This window comes from Uloborus diversus, chromosome 5 (assembly GCF_026930045.1).
Source record: "Uloborus diversus isolate 005 chromosome 5, Udiv.v.3.1, whole genome shotgun sequence".
NCBI classification, from domain to species: domain Eukaryota; kingdom Metazoa; phylum Arthropoda; class Arachnida; order Araneae; family Uloboridae; genus Uloborus; species Uloborus diversus.
Window position 1 is genome coordinate 108309240 of NC_072735.1, and position 18729 is coordinate 108327968.

The following is an 18729-nucleotide window of genomic DNA, read 5'->3' on the forward strand; positions in this document are numbered from 1 at the left end:
ACCGCATTGGCTTCTGAGCGGCTCATATTTATATCAGCTCAAAACCGTGGCACAACTTTTGTCGAGATAGTCCACAGTCTAATTCCTTTACTATTAAGCACTAAACTAAAACTAAAAAGCCTTGAAGGTAAAAATGTTTGCTATAACTGGAAAGGAGACTACGATATACAGCGTGCCCGAGAAAGATCTTTATTATTCTAAACATAAGTACCAAAAACAAAATAACAAGTGAAATAAAATGCAGTTACAGTGGACGCTGGTGAATTGAATCAGTGGTTTATTGAATCAACCGTTTTAATGAATCAAATCCGTCAAAAACAGAACACAATCCAGCTTTATTAAACTATCCGCTTTATTGAATCAGCCGCTTTATGGAATCAAAACTGTTAGAACAAACGTGATTCATGTAAGCGGCGTCAACTGCAAAATAATGAAGAAATCTAGCAGTTTTTGCTGTATCCATTGCTTGAGGTAGACTATGGTGGATCAAAGTGCATCCCGAACGATGGAATGGACCCTTAACTTGGCCTCTGCGGTCACCCGACACAGCTGCTCTGGACTTCTCTTTGTGAGGTTATGTAAAAGATATGGTTTTAAACGCAAGAATATAGTTAGCCTTCCTCACTGTTATTCACAAATCTTACAACAAGACTTGGAGAGAAATCGAGCACAGATTCGACATTCATTACTACTAAAAGAATTCAAGTAGTTACAATAAAGGTACTGAAAAAAAAGAGCTCTTTTGCAGCAAATTGCATTTCATTTCACTACTTATTATCATTATTATTGGTTTTTTTTTTTTTTTGGTAACTAATGTTTTAAATGAATAAGATATTTCGTGTCGCATTTTCAACAAATAACAATTTGTTTCGTTTTTCAGCATTGGCGGCTGGTGCACCAAAAAGAGGGGAGGAGTGTGGGTGAGGAGTTAGAGGGTGGTACTCATGCAGCTGATTCCCCCTCCATGGGTGAGGAGTTAGAGGGCGGTGCCCATACAGCTGATTTTTCCCCCCAACTAAAATTGTGCCATATGATTCGATTTTCACATCATTATTGAAACAATCTTAATACATAAAAATCAATGTCCTGAGATAACATATATATATATATATATATATATATATATATATATATATATATATATATATATATATATATATATATATATATATATATATATATATACATATATATATCAACTCACAGCCAATACCGCTGAAGTCTCAGACTTGAAATTTGGCAGCCATGTCCACATGATTACGAAAGTATCCACTAAGAAAGGATTTTTCGAAAGATCAATTAGTTCAAGAGAAATTAATTAAAACCCCTTAATTTCTGTGAAATTAAAACCTGTCATTGAAATTTAAATCCCTTATTTTCGGAGGCTTTCCTCCATTCAAATCATTATTAAGTACTTCATCTCAACTTTTGGTCGATGGCGAATTTTAAATTTCATATTGCTTTTGTTTCTCACGTGATTCTTCGAGGCTTTTCTCAAGTCAAATAACAATTTTTCTGTCTTTTGCTTTTATTTTTTTCAAAACTAGAAACGAAGTTTTTAAGAACATCATTACAGGTGGACTATTCTTTTGAATTTAGAAGAGTGCAGTTTCCTGTAAAATATTGCTTTGCAATAACCGTTATTAAGTCACAAGGACAGACATTAAAAATAGCAGGGATCGATTTAAGAGAAGACTTTTTTTCAACGCGGCCAATTTTATGTAGCTTGCTCCAAAGTCAGTTTATCAGGCAGTTTAAAAATTTTAGCACCAGAAAAAAAAAACTAAAAATGTTGTATGCAAAGAAGTTCTTGCTTAAACATAGGTATAACAATAAAATGTGGATGGCCTGTGTTTGCAAAGATAATCAATACTTTAAAAGGATCGTTAATAATAGTTAAAGATCGGTTAAGGACAAGGACATATATATAAGGAGTCCAGGGGCCCCGGGATCGTCCCAAAAGTAGAAAAAAATTATAGGTAATATGTAATTATTATAGGGGATTTTCGAAACTAGGTGCACCAAGCACTGTTAACCACTGCTAATTCCATTACCCGAGCAATACTATGTACGGGAATGCTAGTGACCTATAAAAATTTGGGATATGGCTTACAAAATCACACACAGGACGGATCGTCAACCTACACTCTTTCTTTTTCCAGTTCAAAGTTGCATTTAAATTCTTATAAAATAATCAAATTGAAAAAAAATCCTGGTTATTTGAAATTGTGAAAATTTAATTTTTACTTTGGTAAAATAAATCAAACCACTCAGTAGAAAATCAGTTTTCTACTGAAAGTTAATTTTTTACTCTGGAAAGTGAAAGCACAAGGCCAGCTTACTTTTGGAAGAGTAGCCCCCCCCCCCGGGTTGCGAAGCCCATATTTGAGGTCACAGGAGGACACTGACCTCCCGAAAATTTCCTTATTAAGCAAATTTTGTCTGGTGATTCGGCGAAATTTGGAGTTCTATTAGGAAAATTAAGAACTTCTGCCCTCCCAAAAAATAAGCTCGGGGCGCCCTTTCCCCCCAAAACAAGCCACCTATATTTTTCATAACTGAAGTCTTAAAAATGTTGCCCTTTTTTTAGAGTAGTCCAACACTCTGCGCGGTCTCCGCTCAATGAGAATAAAGCAATTGGGGGAAAGTGTCGAAGCTCGGAGGCAAGGAATTATAGACGACCTTAAAAGGACGACCGCGGCAAATGACAGAAAAGAACTAAATCCGAGATTGGAAAGTTATTTCACAACCTACGCAATAAAACCTGATTTGCTTGGCGTCGTTATCAGTTAATGTCATCGGATCTTTGGCAGTAGGCAGGAAAGTTTATTCATGGTCATCTGCCTGAAAAAGCAGATTAACGAAGCAAAGAGAGTAAAAGTCCGTACAGAATACCGAATGAGGACATTTGAGACGTGATATTACGCACCGTGAGTGTTCTAAACCCTTCAGCTTTTTTTTTCTTTTTTCCATTTACTTTACCATACATTTATTTGTTCAGTTTTTTTATCATCAACTTATATGATTCGCAAGAAGACATATTCTCAAAAGTATGTTGGCAACAGTATGAAGTATTCAACAGAAAATTCAAAATCTTATGAATGACACTTCCATTGAGAATAAAAAACAGAAATGAAGACTTCATTTTACTATGAGATACAAAAACAAAAATCTTAATATTGCAATGATTTTTTTTCTCTCTGTAGGTGTGTGAATGTGTGTGAAAAACGCTTCTTTGCAATTCAAAAAAATGACTATATGATTATAAGTGACGAATCGATTGCACATAAAAAGGTCAAAATCCTTATGTTTATGAAAAAAATGTTCGTTCCCTAAAAAAATGTTTTCATACTTTTCATGGGTGATCACAACAGAAATTTCTCTATTTAACATCCAACTGTCTCAACAATTTGTGATTTTTTTTCTGCTAAAACTAACTAAAATTTTGTGAAGGGTCCTAAAACGAACCCAAGATACTGCGTGTGAAACTATAAGAACAGTTTTTAATTGTCAGCGGGAAAAATAACTGGTTCATGAGTCGCAGGGTAATACTTGGATAAATGGATATAGAACTTATTTTCAACATATCTATTATTTTATAATTCATGTAACTATGATGAATTTACTTTATTTAATAAAGGATATTGTAACAGCAATATTTCACCCTTTTTTAACAGATAAACTAAAATGACTAATAAAATTAAATTAAAAAGTATTATGTCCAAATTAATTTTTTTATTTACCTACTAACCATCCATAGAACTCAGGATAACTTTGTCAGAAAGTGTCACACATCAACTTCCCCCTCCACTCCTCTTACCACATGTCGCATTTTTTTATAAGTATCTTTTTATAAAAAAAGATGTGTGATGTCACACTTCTTGCTGCTCCCTCACTGCCTCACTCCCCCTTGTTAAGCTGTCCCAATTTCACGAACCCTCCACCTCCTCAACGCATGACGTCATTTAAGGACCACCCCTAAGGTAAAATAAAACTTTATAAAGCTCAAACCACAACAAAAGCCCACAACTTTTGGCACAAATTGCTCAATAAATTTGCAATACTTATCAATAGGATTTCGAGGAAAGAAACTAAAACTCGCGACTCCGTGAAGCTATTGAAGAAATTTTCAGATTTTTTTTTCGTCAATGGCTTCACATTTCTCCAACACACAACTTTGCCTATTTTTAAAGATGCTTGGTTGGAAATGCAGTTAAAAATTCTTGAACTCGCAAAAAACGATAAGAAAGCAATCTTAAAGAGCATAAAAAACAAGAAGGTGAAGAAAGGAAGAGAATTTTTAAGAACAAAATAGAACGAAAGGAAAAATTGCGTCAGTAAAAATTTTGTGCTATTATTTTTGAAAAGGCATTAATATTTCTTTCTTTGATGTGAAGTACAATTTGATTCAAATTTGAGTAAACAAAGATTCCAGAAAAACTATTAACGTAACACTTCCGCCATTTTTCCTGCCTAGTATTTTAAGCAATTAAGTAAACTCAAAATAAATAAATAAATAAATAAATAATAATTTTCTCGCGTTCTCGCTTATTTAAGAAAAGTGTAGACACCATCCATCACATTTCGCAGAGCAATGGCCTCATTTTAAGAGCAAATAAAGATATTAAGATAAAAACGAAAAGTGAAAAAATAAATAAAAAATATTAAAACTTTCTCAGCACACTTATCAACTTCACTGCAACCGTTAGTAACGGTCAGTAAACGCTGAAAAGTTCCTTCACGTAATTGGAGCTAAGTAAACGTTAAGGCCAGACTCTCCAATTAGGGCGTCAAGTTGATACTTCTTCTGGGCAAAAATAACCATTAAGATAGCGGTTTTTTTTTCTGTGTTGAATTTACGATGGATATTCGCATAGATTCTGAATTAATTGCATCGCAAATAACCTCACGAATTTTATTCAATAAATGAGTGTTTATAAATCATTTTTCATTGGATGCTGAAATCGCAAGAAAGAATTTCTAAAGAAATTCAGTGTTCTATATACTCGAATAAACAATCACGTCTACTAGCCAAAAAAGAAAAAAAGAAACTCCGATGGAAAAAAAAAAAGGAATATTCTGTTAATAGGGGTAGAATACTATAGGGGTAGAATATTATGCGTTTATATTTGATAGCAAGTGTAGAGCGCAATATTTAATTTGCTTCTTGATTATCATAACGTGGAACCGTGGTAGAATGATGCGCCAAATTGCATCATTTGTGACGTCATCAAGACACCGCCTTATTTTCAAAATCGACATTAAAAAAAATAATTAAAAAATAACTGTTGGGAAAATGAAAGTATTTTCTGGGTCCATGTTATTTTTTTTACTCATTCTATCAATTTCAGTGACAAAAGTAGTATTTTTGACTGAAGGGAACAACCCCATTTAAAGTTCAGACTCAGGAAACTTGTAGCCCTTGATTTTTTATGCGGGATGATCAATCATTTTCTTTGGGGGTAAGTCCCTGAAAAATTGATCTATTGAATCAATTAATTGTTGCGCTTTATGCCATTCGGGGTTGTGTCCATTTAGTATAACTGTGTTCAGGGGCGCAGTAAGCCCAAAGGTGTTTATACATCTCCCATCAGAATCCTTTGGTTTTTAAGCCATACAGCCCAATCTAGACACATAGACACAAACGAACTCGTCTGAACCAAAAACTCCCATTAGTAGAACATTCTGGTTGAGCTAGTTGTTGGTTATGAAACATTAGTATTATTGCTACAAATTTTGTGCAGTAAGGTGAAACGTTTAGTATAGTTTTTAAAGCAATTCTTTAAAATAGAACAAAAATACAGAACAATAATTCAAAAAATTCTACTCGTGCAGCCTTTTGCCTAACTGTCAAAACTAAAAAGGTAATTCAGGGTAAAAAATAAAGTGCTCTATCTTAGCTCGGTTAGGGGTAAGCTAGGGCAGACAGTGGCCTACACGATCTTCTAATACGTTGTATTTGTTTGTTTTTGACACAAAAAAAAATAGTTCATTGAAGTTTATAAATTCACTTTAAATTTCATCAGGGTAATAATATGGCAAAAAGGAGCCAGCATTAGGGTGGTTCAAAAATACACGTAAAAAAATGTTCTCCTGGATAAAACAGGACACCCTCAATATTTTTAGACTTGTGGGTAGTAATATACTGGAAGAATTTTAGTTCCTATTTCAACTGAAAGACCCCCTCTCCCCCAAACTTTAGAAGTATGGAGAGGGGGGTTAAAAATACATTGAACTGAAAAAACAATGATACTATTATAATATACACGAGTAATATGCATATACATTGAAATAAAATAATAATTATTAAAAAACAGCTGAGGAAATTAAATGTTTCTAAAATTGTGACATTTTCTATGCTACGGCTAATATTAAATTGAGGGGTCATTGAGCACTCTCTTAAAATTTGAGTAAGAAGCTAAAATTTTTATGGCATAATACTATTAGCAAACCTTAAAAAAAAAAAAGGGGGGGGGGTATCCTGAACTCTAGCTGAAAAAAAGTTTTTTTTGAACCACCCTTGCCATCATACCAGAAAACAAGTTGGGTACCAATTTTTCTTCTTAGGCTTTTGTATGCTTCATTATTAGTCATCTCTCTTCCAGATTTCACTTCAAAAAAGGCTGTTTTTAGAATTTCTCAATCATCTCTTTCAGATCCTCGGCAGATCACAGTCAAACCACAGTCGTTTTTCATACTCTTGAGTCTTGAATGACCGGTATTTCTTTACAGAGGTTGTCTACAAATGATGTCATGTTTTGAAGTCGAAGGGGTTTGTGATATTGTGGACAGTTTGTGACAAGGGGGAGTCCGGGAGCAACAAAAAGTGTGACATTACGAATTTTTTAGAAAAATATGTTAATGAAAACAGGTGTAGCATGTAACAAAGGGAGAGGGGGTCAGGGGGGTTGAGAACATGTGACAAAGGGTGTGTGTGGGAGGGGGTCACAATTGGTGCAAAATAATGTGACATAATTTATGGATAGCCTTTCTTTTTTTCTTGTTCCATACTCTTTCCACCTTCTTCAAATTTGAAATTACTGCCGTTACTTGCCGTAAAGATCAGTGGTTCTTTCTTTACGGCATTTTTTGAAAAAGGGATTTTGATTATAATCACCTTTTATATTCTTAAACAGGTCATACTAACTAGTAATTATTTTAAGAAAAGTATCCCATTAGCAATCACATAGATCTCCTCCCAGATGTATATAGGCCATGGTTTTATTCATTCATCTCCAAAAATTCATTAACCAAAATTACGCCGCATCATGAAAGTGCAAAAGCACCCTTTTAAGATACGTTAAGCTCCTCAACAAACCATTAAGGGAGCAACCATTTCTCCTCAAAATAAACCAATCGTATCCCTACAGATTGTGTTTACAGAGCTGAAACATCCACCCTAACAAGATTAGCTGTCTTTTCTTCTGGCATTATAATCTGAGAATCCTTTGAAGAACGCAACATATGGAAAGCAGCCAAAGATTTCTTTCTGCGAATTTACGGAGCATGTTTTGCGGAAGTCTTAAGTCAGATTGTGGCTTATTCTTTCTTCGTTTATCCACCAACTCGAATATGCTTTAGAAACTCGATGTCTTTACCATGCTTCGTTGAAAGTATAGAATACACGGAGAAGCGGGATTATGACAATGCCTGATGCCTGGCTGGCAGACAGCACAACCGAAAAAACATTCATAGTAAACACTTCATTTCGTTATTTACTCTCTCTGGAATATGCCTGTTTTTGGTGGTAAGGTCAGAAAAACAAAAAAATCAAGCAGTTAAGGAGTTTAAGGAACTTGCCTTATTTTCTTTTTCACTGTCTGGTATTCTAAAAGGCACGAGCTGCATGTTGTTTTGAAGAGAAGTAATGTTTTAAAAATCGGATTATGCACGAGCCTGTAAGAATCAACTTTCCGCGTGTTCCAAAATATTGAAATCCAGTGAAGATATTACTAAAATTGAATCATGGTGAGGCTGTTAACATTGACTAAAACGCAGACTCATTCACTCATTGCAGGCTCTTGAAAACTTCTATAAGAAAATTCCGCAAAGGGGGAAAAGACGGATCATTGCAGGTAGACTTTTGGACCTGCTGCTCTTAACCCAGTAGCGGATTCAGTTTCGGGAGCCATTCGCAAAGCAGATTTGATGGCGCTTTTATCTAATGTAAACATTTCTTCCATGCAGTGGCGTAGCTACACTTTCTGCCGCCCGGGGCGGTTCCTCAATTTGCCACCCTTTTGATGGGAAATAGCTAACACATTCAAGAATCAAAAGTATTTAAAGTAATAATAAGATTTTAAATAAATAGAAAAGAAACTTTTTTTTCTACATATTTTTCTTGCAGAAGGAAAAAAGAAATTAATTCAGAACCTCACCGAAAAACTCCAAAAATAAGTCAAAATTCGGAATTTTCGGAAAGATCCTCTAGATTTTTTTTTTTTTTTTTTTTCAAAATTAAAATAAGTTTTATGCTTTCTTTAGTGGCGTTAGGGTGTCGGGACTTCAAGGAAATTTTTGGAAATTGAAGTGTTAAAAAAGCAATTTTAGGCTATTTTTGGATACGTGAAGAGATTGGGGAAAGTTCAGAAATGCTGTCCGAAAAGTCAGATGGCTCTCCCATTTCCCCCGGGAACTTGGTGAAAATGACGTCCTAAAAACGCGACTTTAGCCGTTGTTTGACGGAGAAGGTTATGAGAGAGAGAGTTCGGAAATTTGGAGTCCCTCCCTTAGAAATTTTCTGAAATTAAAGTTTCAAAAACCCAACTTCAACCTATTTTTGGAGACATTCGATGAGATGGGGATGTTCAAATTTGAAATTGATAGCATTAATACACATTTTAGACTATTTTTAATCACGTTATAGGAAGAGTCCGGGGGGGGGGGGGTGTTGAGAATGTAGCCCTTAAAAATGCTGTTTTAGGCTATGTTTGGCTAAGCTAAGGGAGAAAGGGACGCTAAGTGGCTCTCCTCCGGAAATGTTTCAAAATTAAAGTCCTGAAAATGTATTTTAAGCTTTATAAGTAGGAAGGAGCGTAAAGGTTGTGGAAATACCCTAATTTAAAATTTTAGAAACGCAAATTTAGGATCTCTTTGGTTTCTCAAAGGGAGTTATAACTTTTTTTTGGATCCGTGCATGAGTAAATCACTTAATGTTGACAAACTCAGTAGTTGTCGCCCAGGGTACGAGTAAAACTTACCCGCTCCCCTTCCCTAGATCCGGTGCTGCTATTTTACAAAATTTGAATGATTCTCTTTTTCACTGATAGAGGACGATGAGATAAAGAGGCCCTTTTCACGAGAAGAAAAAGTTGTGTATCAAAAATCATTATTTTGATGTAAGTGTGAAAGGCTTTGTCTACACAGCATTTTACTGATTAAAAACTTTTCATCAAAATGAATAGCTAAATGACGCATTGTTTAAAGGAGTTTGTTGCTAAAAAAAAGAAAAAAAAAACAATAATACAAGCAATTATTTAAGTTGTGAATAAGGGCTTTGATAAAATGAACATAACTTCAATAACCGTAACCCTAACAGTAAATTTAAGAAATAATAATAAAGCTTGGTCCTTTGACTTTGCACTACCACCATCATCAGCCTGTAGCTTCAGAAGAAGGAAGAGAAAAAACAAACAATCAAACAATAGTGCTGAGCCGTCCACAATAAAAAGTCGAACCAGAATAGTCGTGACAAAAACCTCACAATTCAATTTTTTTTTTTTTTTTTTTTTTTTTTTTGCCACCAGCAATACATCAACAGCATAATCTCCTCATTGGGAAAAAGCGTTGAATTTTTTCGTATCAAAAGTGTGAAATTGCCGCCTCTCAAAAAGAGCCGTCCGGTGCGGATCGCCCCCTACGCCCCACCCTAGCTACGCCACTGCTTCCATGTGCATTTTTTGACATTAGTCAACTACAGATTGTAATCCTTACCCCCTGGCAATAAACCGGTCATTATATTTCCCTTATATACGCGCCCTAAATTGCTCTCAGGGTCACCCAGAGACATTTAGGGATCTCGTCAGAATCTTTTGAAATCCTTGAGGGCAAAGGGGACAGATCTTTGATGGAAATATTTGGAGTTACATAATGAATTTGTGAGCCCTGTCAGTTCAGTTTAACGTGTTTCGGGAGGGGGGCAGGATAGTTTACTCAAGACACATATAACTCAACACATAAAAAAAAACCAACATATACACCAGGGCTAATTTGGTACCGGAGGCTCTGCAACCGGAACGCTGTTATGATATTCTTTTTCTAAGGGGGAGGGGAGGGTATTCACAAATTGGTTCGATTCCAGATTCAATTATTTCTGATTGCCGTTCTGGTGACGAAGATTAACGAATTCCCCACTGATACATTCATATAGTTTTTTACATACATATGTGAACAAATGCATTGTGTTACTAAAAGCCAAATGCCTGATTTCCCAAATGTTGGGCCTGTAATTTGTTACAGCCAAATGTAAAGGGATATCTCAATTTCTAACGTAGAAACTCAGAATCTCTGTCAGTCGATACATGCAAAGAGTCGATAACACAGAGGCGGCGAGTGGGGCTTATAAGTGCGGGGGGGGGGGGGGGGGGGATTTTTTTTAGGAAGCTGAAGACTATTTTAGGCTATCTTGAGTGACTAGCGGGGGGGGGGGGGGGGGGGGGGGGGGGTCTGATGTTCTCTCGCGTAAATGTTTTGGAAATTAAGAATAAAAATAAAAACGGGGTTTTTCTTTTTGGACTGTCTTGGGTAATGTAAGGGGAAGGAAGCTCTTCGCGGGGAAAAAAAAGAAAAAAATAGCAAACTTAAAGCAAGGAGTTTGGGGTTCTCTCCCAGAAATTTTGAAAAATCAAAAACATTTTTTAAACGTCTTTTTAAACGCTTTTTCAGACTTCTCTTTTATTGACAGAAGGAGGAACGGAAGAGTTCGGAGGTTCTCCCAGTTTTTTTTTTTTTTTTTGAACTGATGATGTGCAAATGTTTTTTAAATTGTGTCAGTTCAAGACAATCTTGAACTTCCTTTGTGGACTCCAGAAAAAAATCTCTGGATGTTTTTTAATTTTTTTTCTAAATTAGAGTCTTAAAAACGTAGTTTTACGCTATCTAGGATGCTTTTCTTCCTGATTATTTCTCCACAAACTGGAGTCTTTATAACGCAAATGTAGGTCATCTTTGAATTTAAAGGAAAAAGGGAGTGCGCTCAGAAAATTTTCCGGGATTTTCTCCCGGAAAATTTTTAAAATTGAAATTTTAAACAGTATTTGGTGACGTTGATGTTCGGGTAATCTCGTCCCGAATGTTTTGAAATTGAAATCTTAACGTTGAGGCAATCTTTGATGGTGAAAAAAGTGCGGGGGGCAGTCACCCTTGCCGCACCCCCCCCCCCCCCCCAATCGCCGCCACTAAAATAACATCATTAAAATTGTGAAGTAATGAACAAGAAGCGATCACTACTCGATTCGTATTTGCAATTTTTTGAGTAGCGGAGTAGAGAAAAAAGGAAAACGAAAAAAAAGGGGGTCAACCTGATCATTTCAGTCGATTTTTTTTAGCTATACGATCATCAAGGCCGTATCCAGAAATTTTTTTCGGGAGGGGCCCGGATTAGCACATTGCCCTAACACGCACACACATATAGTATATATAGACACAACAAACGCATAAAAATGTTAACGTAGAAGACTTTTTGTCTCGATTTTTAATGATTCCACGGTTTGGACGTTGTTATTTTAATTTCTTATTATTTTTCTTATTCACCTTGTAGTGGTAAGGATAATAGGAGAGTGTCCCTTTAAGTCGGATGTAGAACATCAATAATTTCAGGGGGTCCGGGGGGTTTTCCCCCGAGAAATTTTCGAAAAAAAAAATCTGTATTTTGAGGCCTTATATTAGGTAATTGAGACTACAAAAATATGAAAAAAAACTAGGCAAAAAAAGTCTTTTAAAAAGTTATACATTCTTTTGCAAATCAAGATCAAACAAAATAAAAATTGCTTGCTCGACAAATCATGGAACTTAATGGACAGAGAGGAAAAACGAGAGAGGAGAAAAGAGAAGCACTTCGTCATCTGCTCGTATCGGCTTTTAGTGAAGTTTGTTTTTGATCACTTCCCATATCCCCCCCCCCTTTTTTTTTTAATTTAATGCCCTACAGTATGAAAATTGTACAAAATAGTTTAAAAGAAATGGTGTAGACATTCAGAAAATAAGAACGGAAGAGTAATATTATGGCCATTTGGACAATTCATACTTTATTTTCTTGATAAGATACAAAATTGAAGAACTTTTCAAGGAATTTCAAAAACTTAAATAATTTTCAAATACTCTCGAACAGGTGAAATTATTTAAAGCTCTTTATTTACACTTTTCAAAAGTTGATTGCACAGTCTTACAATTGATTATAACTTTGTAAGACACACCAGTTTTCAGTTAAAAATAAATGCAACGAAATATTTCTCGAAACAAACTTTTTTTTTTCAATCACAAGTAGTGCAGAAAATGAAAGAGAGTAGAGTAAGTGTTTTTTTTTTTTTTTTTCTCAAAGGTGTTAACAGTATGCAGTAGAAGTAAGGAAAAAAAAAAAAAAAAAACAAGCAATAACAAAAGAACTTCCATGATACTGAATTCGGCATTAAATAAATGCAAGAAAAGAAACATATCAGTCACAAAAATAATCTTGAAAATTATGCAACAAAAACGCGAAAATCGTGATTTTTGCATTTTTTTACTCAGGATGTATCAAGGAGCTGAATTTGGCACATCTTGGTAACAAGATACTCGCCTAATCGGAAACTAGGGGCCCAGCTTTTGGGGAGTCCTCGGCTCGAAATCAGTACAGTGTAAGTTTTATAAGAGTTTTAGGGGGAGGAGGGCAGGGTCGTGCATAGAGGGGAGAAGGAACACCTGTTGGCCCGGGCCCGAGCTTAAATGGGGCCCAATATTTTTAAACCTAGGGTTGAAAATATGGGTAAACAATATTCAGGGGGCCCAAAAAAAGCATTTGTTACAGCTCCAAAATTTCTGTGCACGCCCCTGGAGGAGGAAGTGCACAGAAGTCAGTTTAGTAGACTTGAAAAGTCTACCGAACTAGTTTACCGAACTGACAAAGGGCCTGCTTTAACCCTGCCCTGAATTAAATTGGGAAAGAGAGCAGGAAGTCCTAATTTTCAGGTCTAAATTTCAAGTGTGCCTTGCAGCTAATGAGAACTAGAACTGCTTTTTCTGTATTTCTGCAAAATATTATAAATTTTGAATAGTAGCAAAATTAAGAATAAAAAAAATCTTTTGTTATTTTCCTTCTCTGACGTTAGGAATTTAAAAAAAAAAAAAAAAAAAAAAAAAAAAAAAAAAAAAAAAAACCTTCTGTTTTACGGTACAAAACATTTCAGGTTTCGTGGGGGGGGGCCATCAGGCCCCCCCCCTCTGGATACGGCCCTGACGATCATAATTTCAGCATCAAAGAATTACTTATGGTAGAACAAGCTCAAACCTCTCTTTGAATTCTAGACCATAGCAAACACTTTTTTTTTAAATTGTGTCACTATTTTAAAGATCTTCGACTCCTTTTAGGATTTAATCCTAATCTTCCATACCATTTGTTTTATTATCTTTCAAAACTTATGTTTTATATATTCCTACTTTCGGTATTAAATTCGCAGATTTGATGAAAACCTCTATTTGAAAAACGTTCAGAACCACCTAAGTTCTTTTGGATTTCTTTTAACTTTTATTTTCATCTTTATTGTTGTTGTTGAAATAGATATTATTATTATTGTTGTTGTTATTGTTATTTTTTTTATTAGCTTTACTTATTTTCTTAGAAATTATGGCTCAAGAAACGAACACAAATGTACATACAACTGCAGTGCTCCGAATTGTACTTATGTACTTTTTTTTTTTTTTTTTGAGGAACACTCATCTTGAAAAATATGAAACATTTTCTGCTACTTGATACAGTTATTATACATTGTTGGCAATTAAACTTCATATCGTAAAATTGTTCATTGATGATTTAAAAAGAGTCATTCATAGAAGTAATATTAATCACCAAGGGGGCCTTCAAAATGACTTCTCTCTAGCGCCTGATCTGTCAATTGCAAACGTACACACATGCTTCAAATGAAACACCCAACCACATAACAGTAATTTACTTCTACTCTACAAATTAATGCACAGCACACACACTGAAGAAAAGTGAGTTAATGAACCAATGAAACTCTTTCGAACTCGGCACGCTTCACAATAGAAGTAGGTTGAACTCCAATACGTACTTAAAACCGAATTATCGATGTTCGATCAAAACCTTTAGAGAACAAATATCTTTTGTGCTGCTTGCTGTACAAAAGAGGAGGCCGATTTAGTGTAATTAAAAGGTCAGTGGACTGCAGTTAGGAAGAAAAATATATTTTTAATCGACAAGTTCTTATCATCGGCAGCAGACATCTGACAAGCAGAGATGTTATAATAGTAGGCTTTTTTGCAAGCGACATCAATAATTGCTCATAAATGGAAATGAATCATTGTAAAATGTGGTCAGTGGTTTGAATTGATATTGATAACAGTTCATTATTTTTATAAGCCTATGTCAACCGCTTTCTTTATCTTTACAGAGTAAATTTGAAACTGTAAGAGTCATTTCCCTTTTTAATAGCTCAAATTCAAAGCACCCGACAGAAGCTCTTGCCGTATGTCTTTTCGTTCACAAGCTCAGAAAAGGGATTCCTTGTAACCCTGAAACAGGTGCTTGCATTTTTTTAAACAATTTTCTGTATTTCTTAACTTGTCCAACTGCCTTTTATATTTAAGGAGACCACCAGGGTAGTGGCGTATATAGCAAGCAACAACACCCGCGGCGCGGGGGGAGGGGGTGCAAAAGGTATGAGGGCATACGCTCTAAAAAAAAAGCACTATGTTAAAAAATTTAAAAAAAATGGGGGAGGGCGCATTTATAAATCTTGCGGGGGGGGAGGCGCACCAAAGTCTATGTACGCTAATGTGCCCAGGTGCAAACCCCGGGATTCGGAAGTAATTTTGCACAAAATTTCAAGGCTGTAGGTGCTATGGGGTTTCCTGGACGCAGGCTCACAACAAACAGAATTTTACAATTTCTTTGACGTTACTTTTTTAATATGCAATAGAGAAAGAAAAAAATAGTCATTTGTTTTTGTTTCTTGCTGCGAAAATACATTTTCTTAATTCTTTATTATTTTTTTCTTAACACATCAGTTTTTCAGCTAACTGTGCCGCTCTAGGGTGGATGGGCTCTTCCCCCAAAAAATCCAAAACTGGTGTATTGCTGAACTGCTAATTAAGATCATGTTTAGCAAACTAGGGTGAGGGGTTCTCTCCCGAAAATTTCAGACTATCGTTGGCAGACTTCAGCCACAATGAAGATGTTCGGAGGTTCTCCTTCCTTTATATTTTTTCGAACTGACGAAGTCTTGAAAAGTCAGTTTCAGACTTCCTTTGATGACTTCACATTGCGAACTACGCCCGAATCGTCTTTTCTAAATTGGAGTCTTCAAAACGCAATTTTTCGCTATCTTTACTGATGTAAGGATACCACAAGATAGTTTAAAATGTCAGTAATCCAACGTTATTAAGCACAAAACTTGCAAATGATTGCAGACACGTGTTTCGGTGTTACAAGGAACACCTTTTTCAATGCAAAGAAGTGTGAGCTTTTGGATGAAAAGTCATCCGAGAAAAGCTTTTCTCGGATGACTTTTCATCCAAAAGCTCACACTTCTTTGCATTGAAAAAGGTGTTCCTTATAACACCGAAACACGTGTCTGCAATCATTTGCAAGTTTTGTGCTTAATAACGTTGGATTACTGACATTTTAATTTTTCAGCACAAAGGTATTTATTCTTTACACAAGATAGTTTGTACCCAGAAAAAAAAATTTCAACTGGAGTTCTGATAATGCAAATTTAGGTCATCTTCGAAGTTAGGGGGAAGGAGGGAGTGTATCCAGGGCTCTCCCTGGAAATGTTTAGAGATCCAAGTCTTAAAATTGCAATTTTAAGCTATCTTTCGTTACATTAGGATTCGGATCGTCTTGATCCGAATGTTTTTTTTTTCTTAATTAAAATCTAAAAGTTTAGGTGATCTTTGAAAAAAAGTGCAAGAGCGGTCCCCCCCCCCCCCCCTCCAAGTCGCCGCTACTGAATTCACCACGGACAACTTGGAATAACTGTATCTACTATCAACGAACCAATCATACTAACGCTCCATGGGGAAAATGATTTGGTGTGCATTAATTCATTTCTCTCTCTAATTGACGCTCCGCTATTTTTATTTAAAGTGTGGGTTTGGTCCATGGTTTTTGGTGTTTTCCATGCACAGACGACGTGTTCAGCTCTATAATTATTAAGGAACGGATATATTTCGTGAAATAAATAATTACATACAATGATTACAGAAACAAAATCAAGAGCATTCGACGAGACCAAATTTTTCATATTTTAAAAAGATCGATTGTGTCTTCACCCGCATAAACTTTTACTTATCTTTAAAATTCTTATACTTTTAATCGCAAGAAAGTTGTAAAGAAGAATTAAATTTTCGAAAAAAGTTGTGAACACGCGAATTAGCAGCTTGGCCTTTCACTTGAAGACAAAAACCTTCCCAGGAGCACTTCTCAAATTTATACGCCTCCCTCCCCCCCCCCCCCAATAACAAGAATCACCTCCAAAACCAAGAAGAATGTGAGTAAAAACACCAGATGAATGCCATGCTCCCTTGAGGCGGTCATGATATTCAGCGTTCAAGTAGTTGTTAAAATTAAATATCATGTTATTAGGTTGATATTTCAACAATTTCATGAACACTAATTAAAGCGCCACATTTATTACAATAAAGTGACGTTACAACAAATGTGACAACACTGAATTAAAAAAAAAAAAAAACTAGTCCATTTTTTATTAAAAGACTTGAGTGGATTAATTTTTTACATTATCTTGCTGAAAGTCAGCAGTCTCTGTCAGGCCCGTCATTTTTTGGGCAGGGGGGGGGGGGGGTTCAACTACCCCCACCCCCTGGATTTAAAAAACATTGATGCAGTTATTTTGAATTCATGCTTGTATTTTGATGCCTTTTTCCAATTTAAAAAAAAAACATTGAATTCATATTCAAACTCTATGTCCCTTTGCCCCCCTCCCCCATCCCCAGGAAAACTTTGAAATGACGGGTCTGGTCTCTGCTTTAGTTTTTAGCTCAAAATTTTTATTTCTAATCAAAATGTATAACATGTAAAAATGAAAAAAAAAAAAAAAAAAATTCAGAATTTTAAATTGGATTTATAAAAATAGTTTTAAAATTATATCTCATTTTTCAAATGCTTGATGATTGTCGATATAAATAATCTAAAATAAAGTCAGATTTTTTCTTTTAGAATGAAAACGATAATCACCAATTCGTACAGGAATTCTTCAAAATTCATATTTACTGTATTTTTGAAATGAAATTATGTATTAACTCACCCAAAAGCAATCTTGAAATGACATTTTGCCGTCTGTCTTTCACAAATCAACTCTTAGCATTTTTCAAATTCATAACAGCAAATCTCGAGGAAATCCACATCCAGTAACATAATCATGTCGATCGTCTTCAAGAAAACATGGAAAAAACAAACTATATTTGAATGTACAGCAACCGAACTATGATAAACACAAAAAAAAGTTATCCAGATTCGAGAGGTGTGAAATACGTTATCCTCACACCGATACACTAATGTAAATATATAACAATCGCGTGGTAGAGGCTGATATTTAACTGAAAGTATCAAAACAACTTTTAAAAGTTATTGTGCTGCCATCTGTGAGTGAAAAATAGATATACAACCAAAATTTTTTTTCTATGTTTTAATTCCTTTTATTTGATTGAATTCAGTCACTTAAAGTGACTGAATCCGATCAAACATATTTCAGGGTAAAAAAATATAAACGGTGTAAAATTCAAAGCATCTAATGTTTCGAACGAATCTAGTTTTCCAAAAGACGACTAATTTATTTATGTTTTTTTTCCATAAAAAAAGCTTATTTTTATGTGTGCAGAACTAAAATTGTAATTTGAATAAAAATCAGCAGTGGCATGCATAACGTGCGTATAACATCCCCGCAGACCCCACGAACGGTGGGAGGGAGGCGCAAGAGGTATGAGGGTGTACCTCTGAAAAAATAACGCTATATGTTGAAATTATTAAAAAAATCTAATGGGGCGGGGGGGGACTCACTAATAAATCTTGCGGGCTCGGGGGGGGGGGGGGCACTGAAGTTCACGCTAATGAAAATTAGTTATTTTAAAACAATTCTATCTCAATTGAAGATTTGTGCACACAATAGTTCAGTTTTGAAATATTTGTTAACTGACTGATTTTTTTTTTCTTTTCAAATGTATTTGTTCGTTTTTATTAATTTCTGACGTCATTCTTTCAATGTTAAAAGTTCCTATAATTTTTCTCATTTATAAAATGAATGTAGATGTGTTAATTCAACTTGTTTTGTACGCAAAAACGAAATTATTAAAATTAAAAATAATATTAAAAAAGCTTTAATTTTGAAATCATGAATTTAAATTATGTTTTTCGCAATCACGAATTTTTACAGGATTCTTCTCGTTGGGTTTCTGGTTTCTACTACAATGGCTTTCATCGCAACCATAATTTGAATTTAACACTTCAAAATTCAGAGAGGAATGCCAGGGGTGGATGTTGCGTGCTTGCTGGGTGCCGGA

The 18729-nt window shown here is 35.1% G+C and overlaps 1 protein-coding gene across 1 annotated transcript in view; it reads right to left on the bottom strand.

The window, feature by feature from the left end:
• LOC129222589 (nostrin-like) overlaps positions 1 to 17698 on the bottom strand; it is a 132268-nt gene extending 114570 nt beyond the window's left edge. Inside the window, exon 1 of the mRNA XM_054857103.1 lies at positions 17478 to 17698. Within this exon, the coding sequence (XP_054713078.1) occupies positions 17478 to 17501 (24 nt within the window). The 5' untranslated portion in view covers positions 17502 to 17698. The remainder of the gene's footprint in view (positions 1 to 17477) is intronic.
• Positions 17699 to 18729: the final 1031 nt, after the last annotated feature.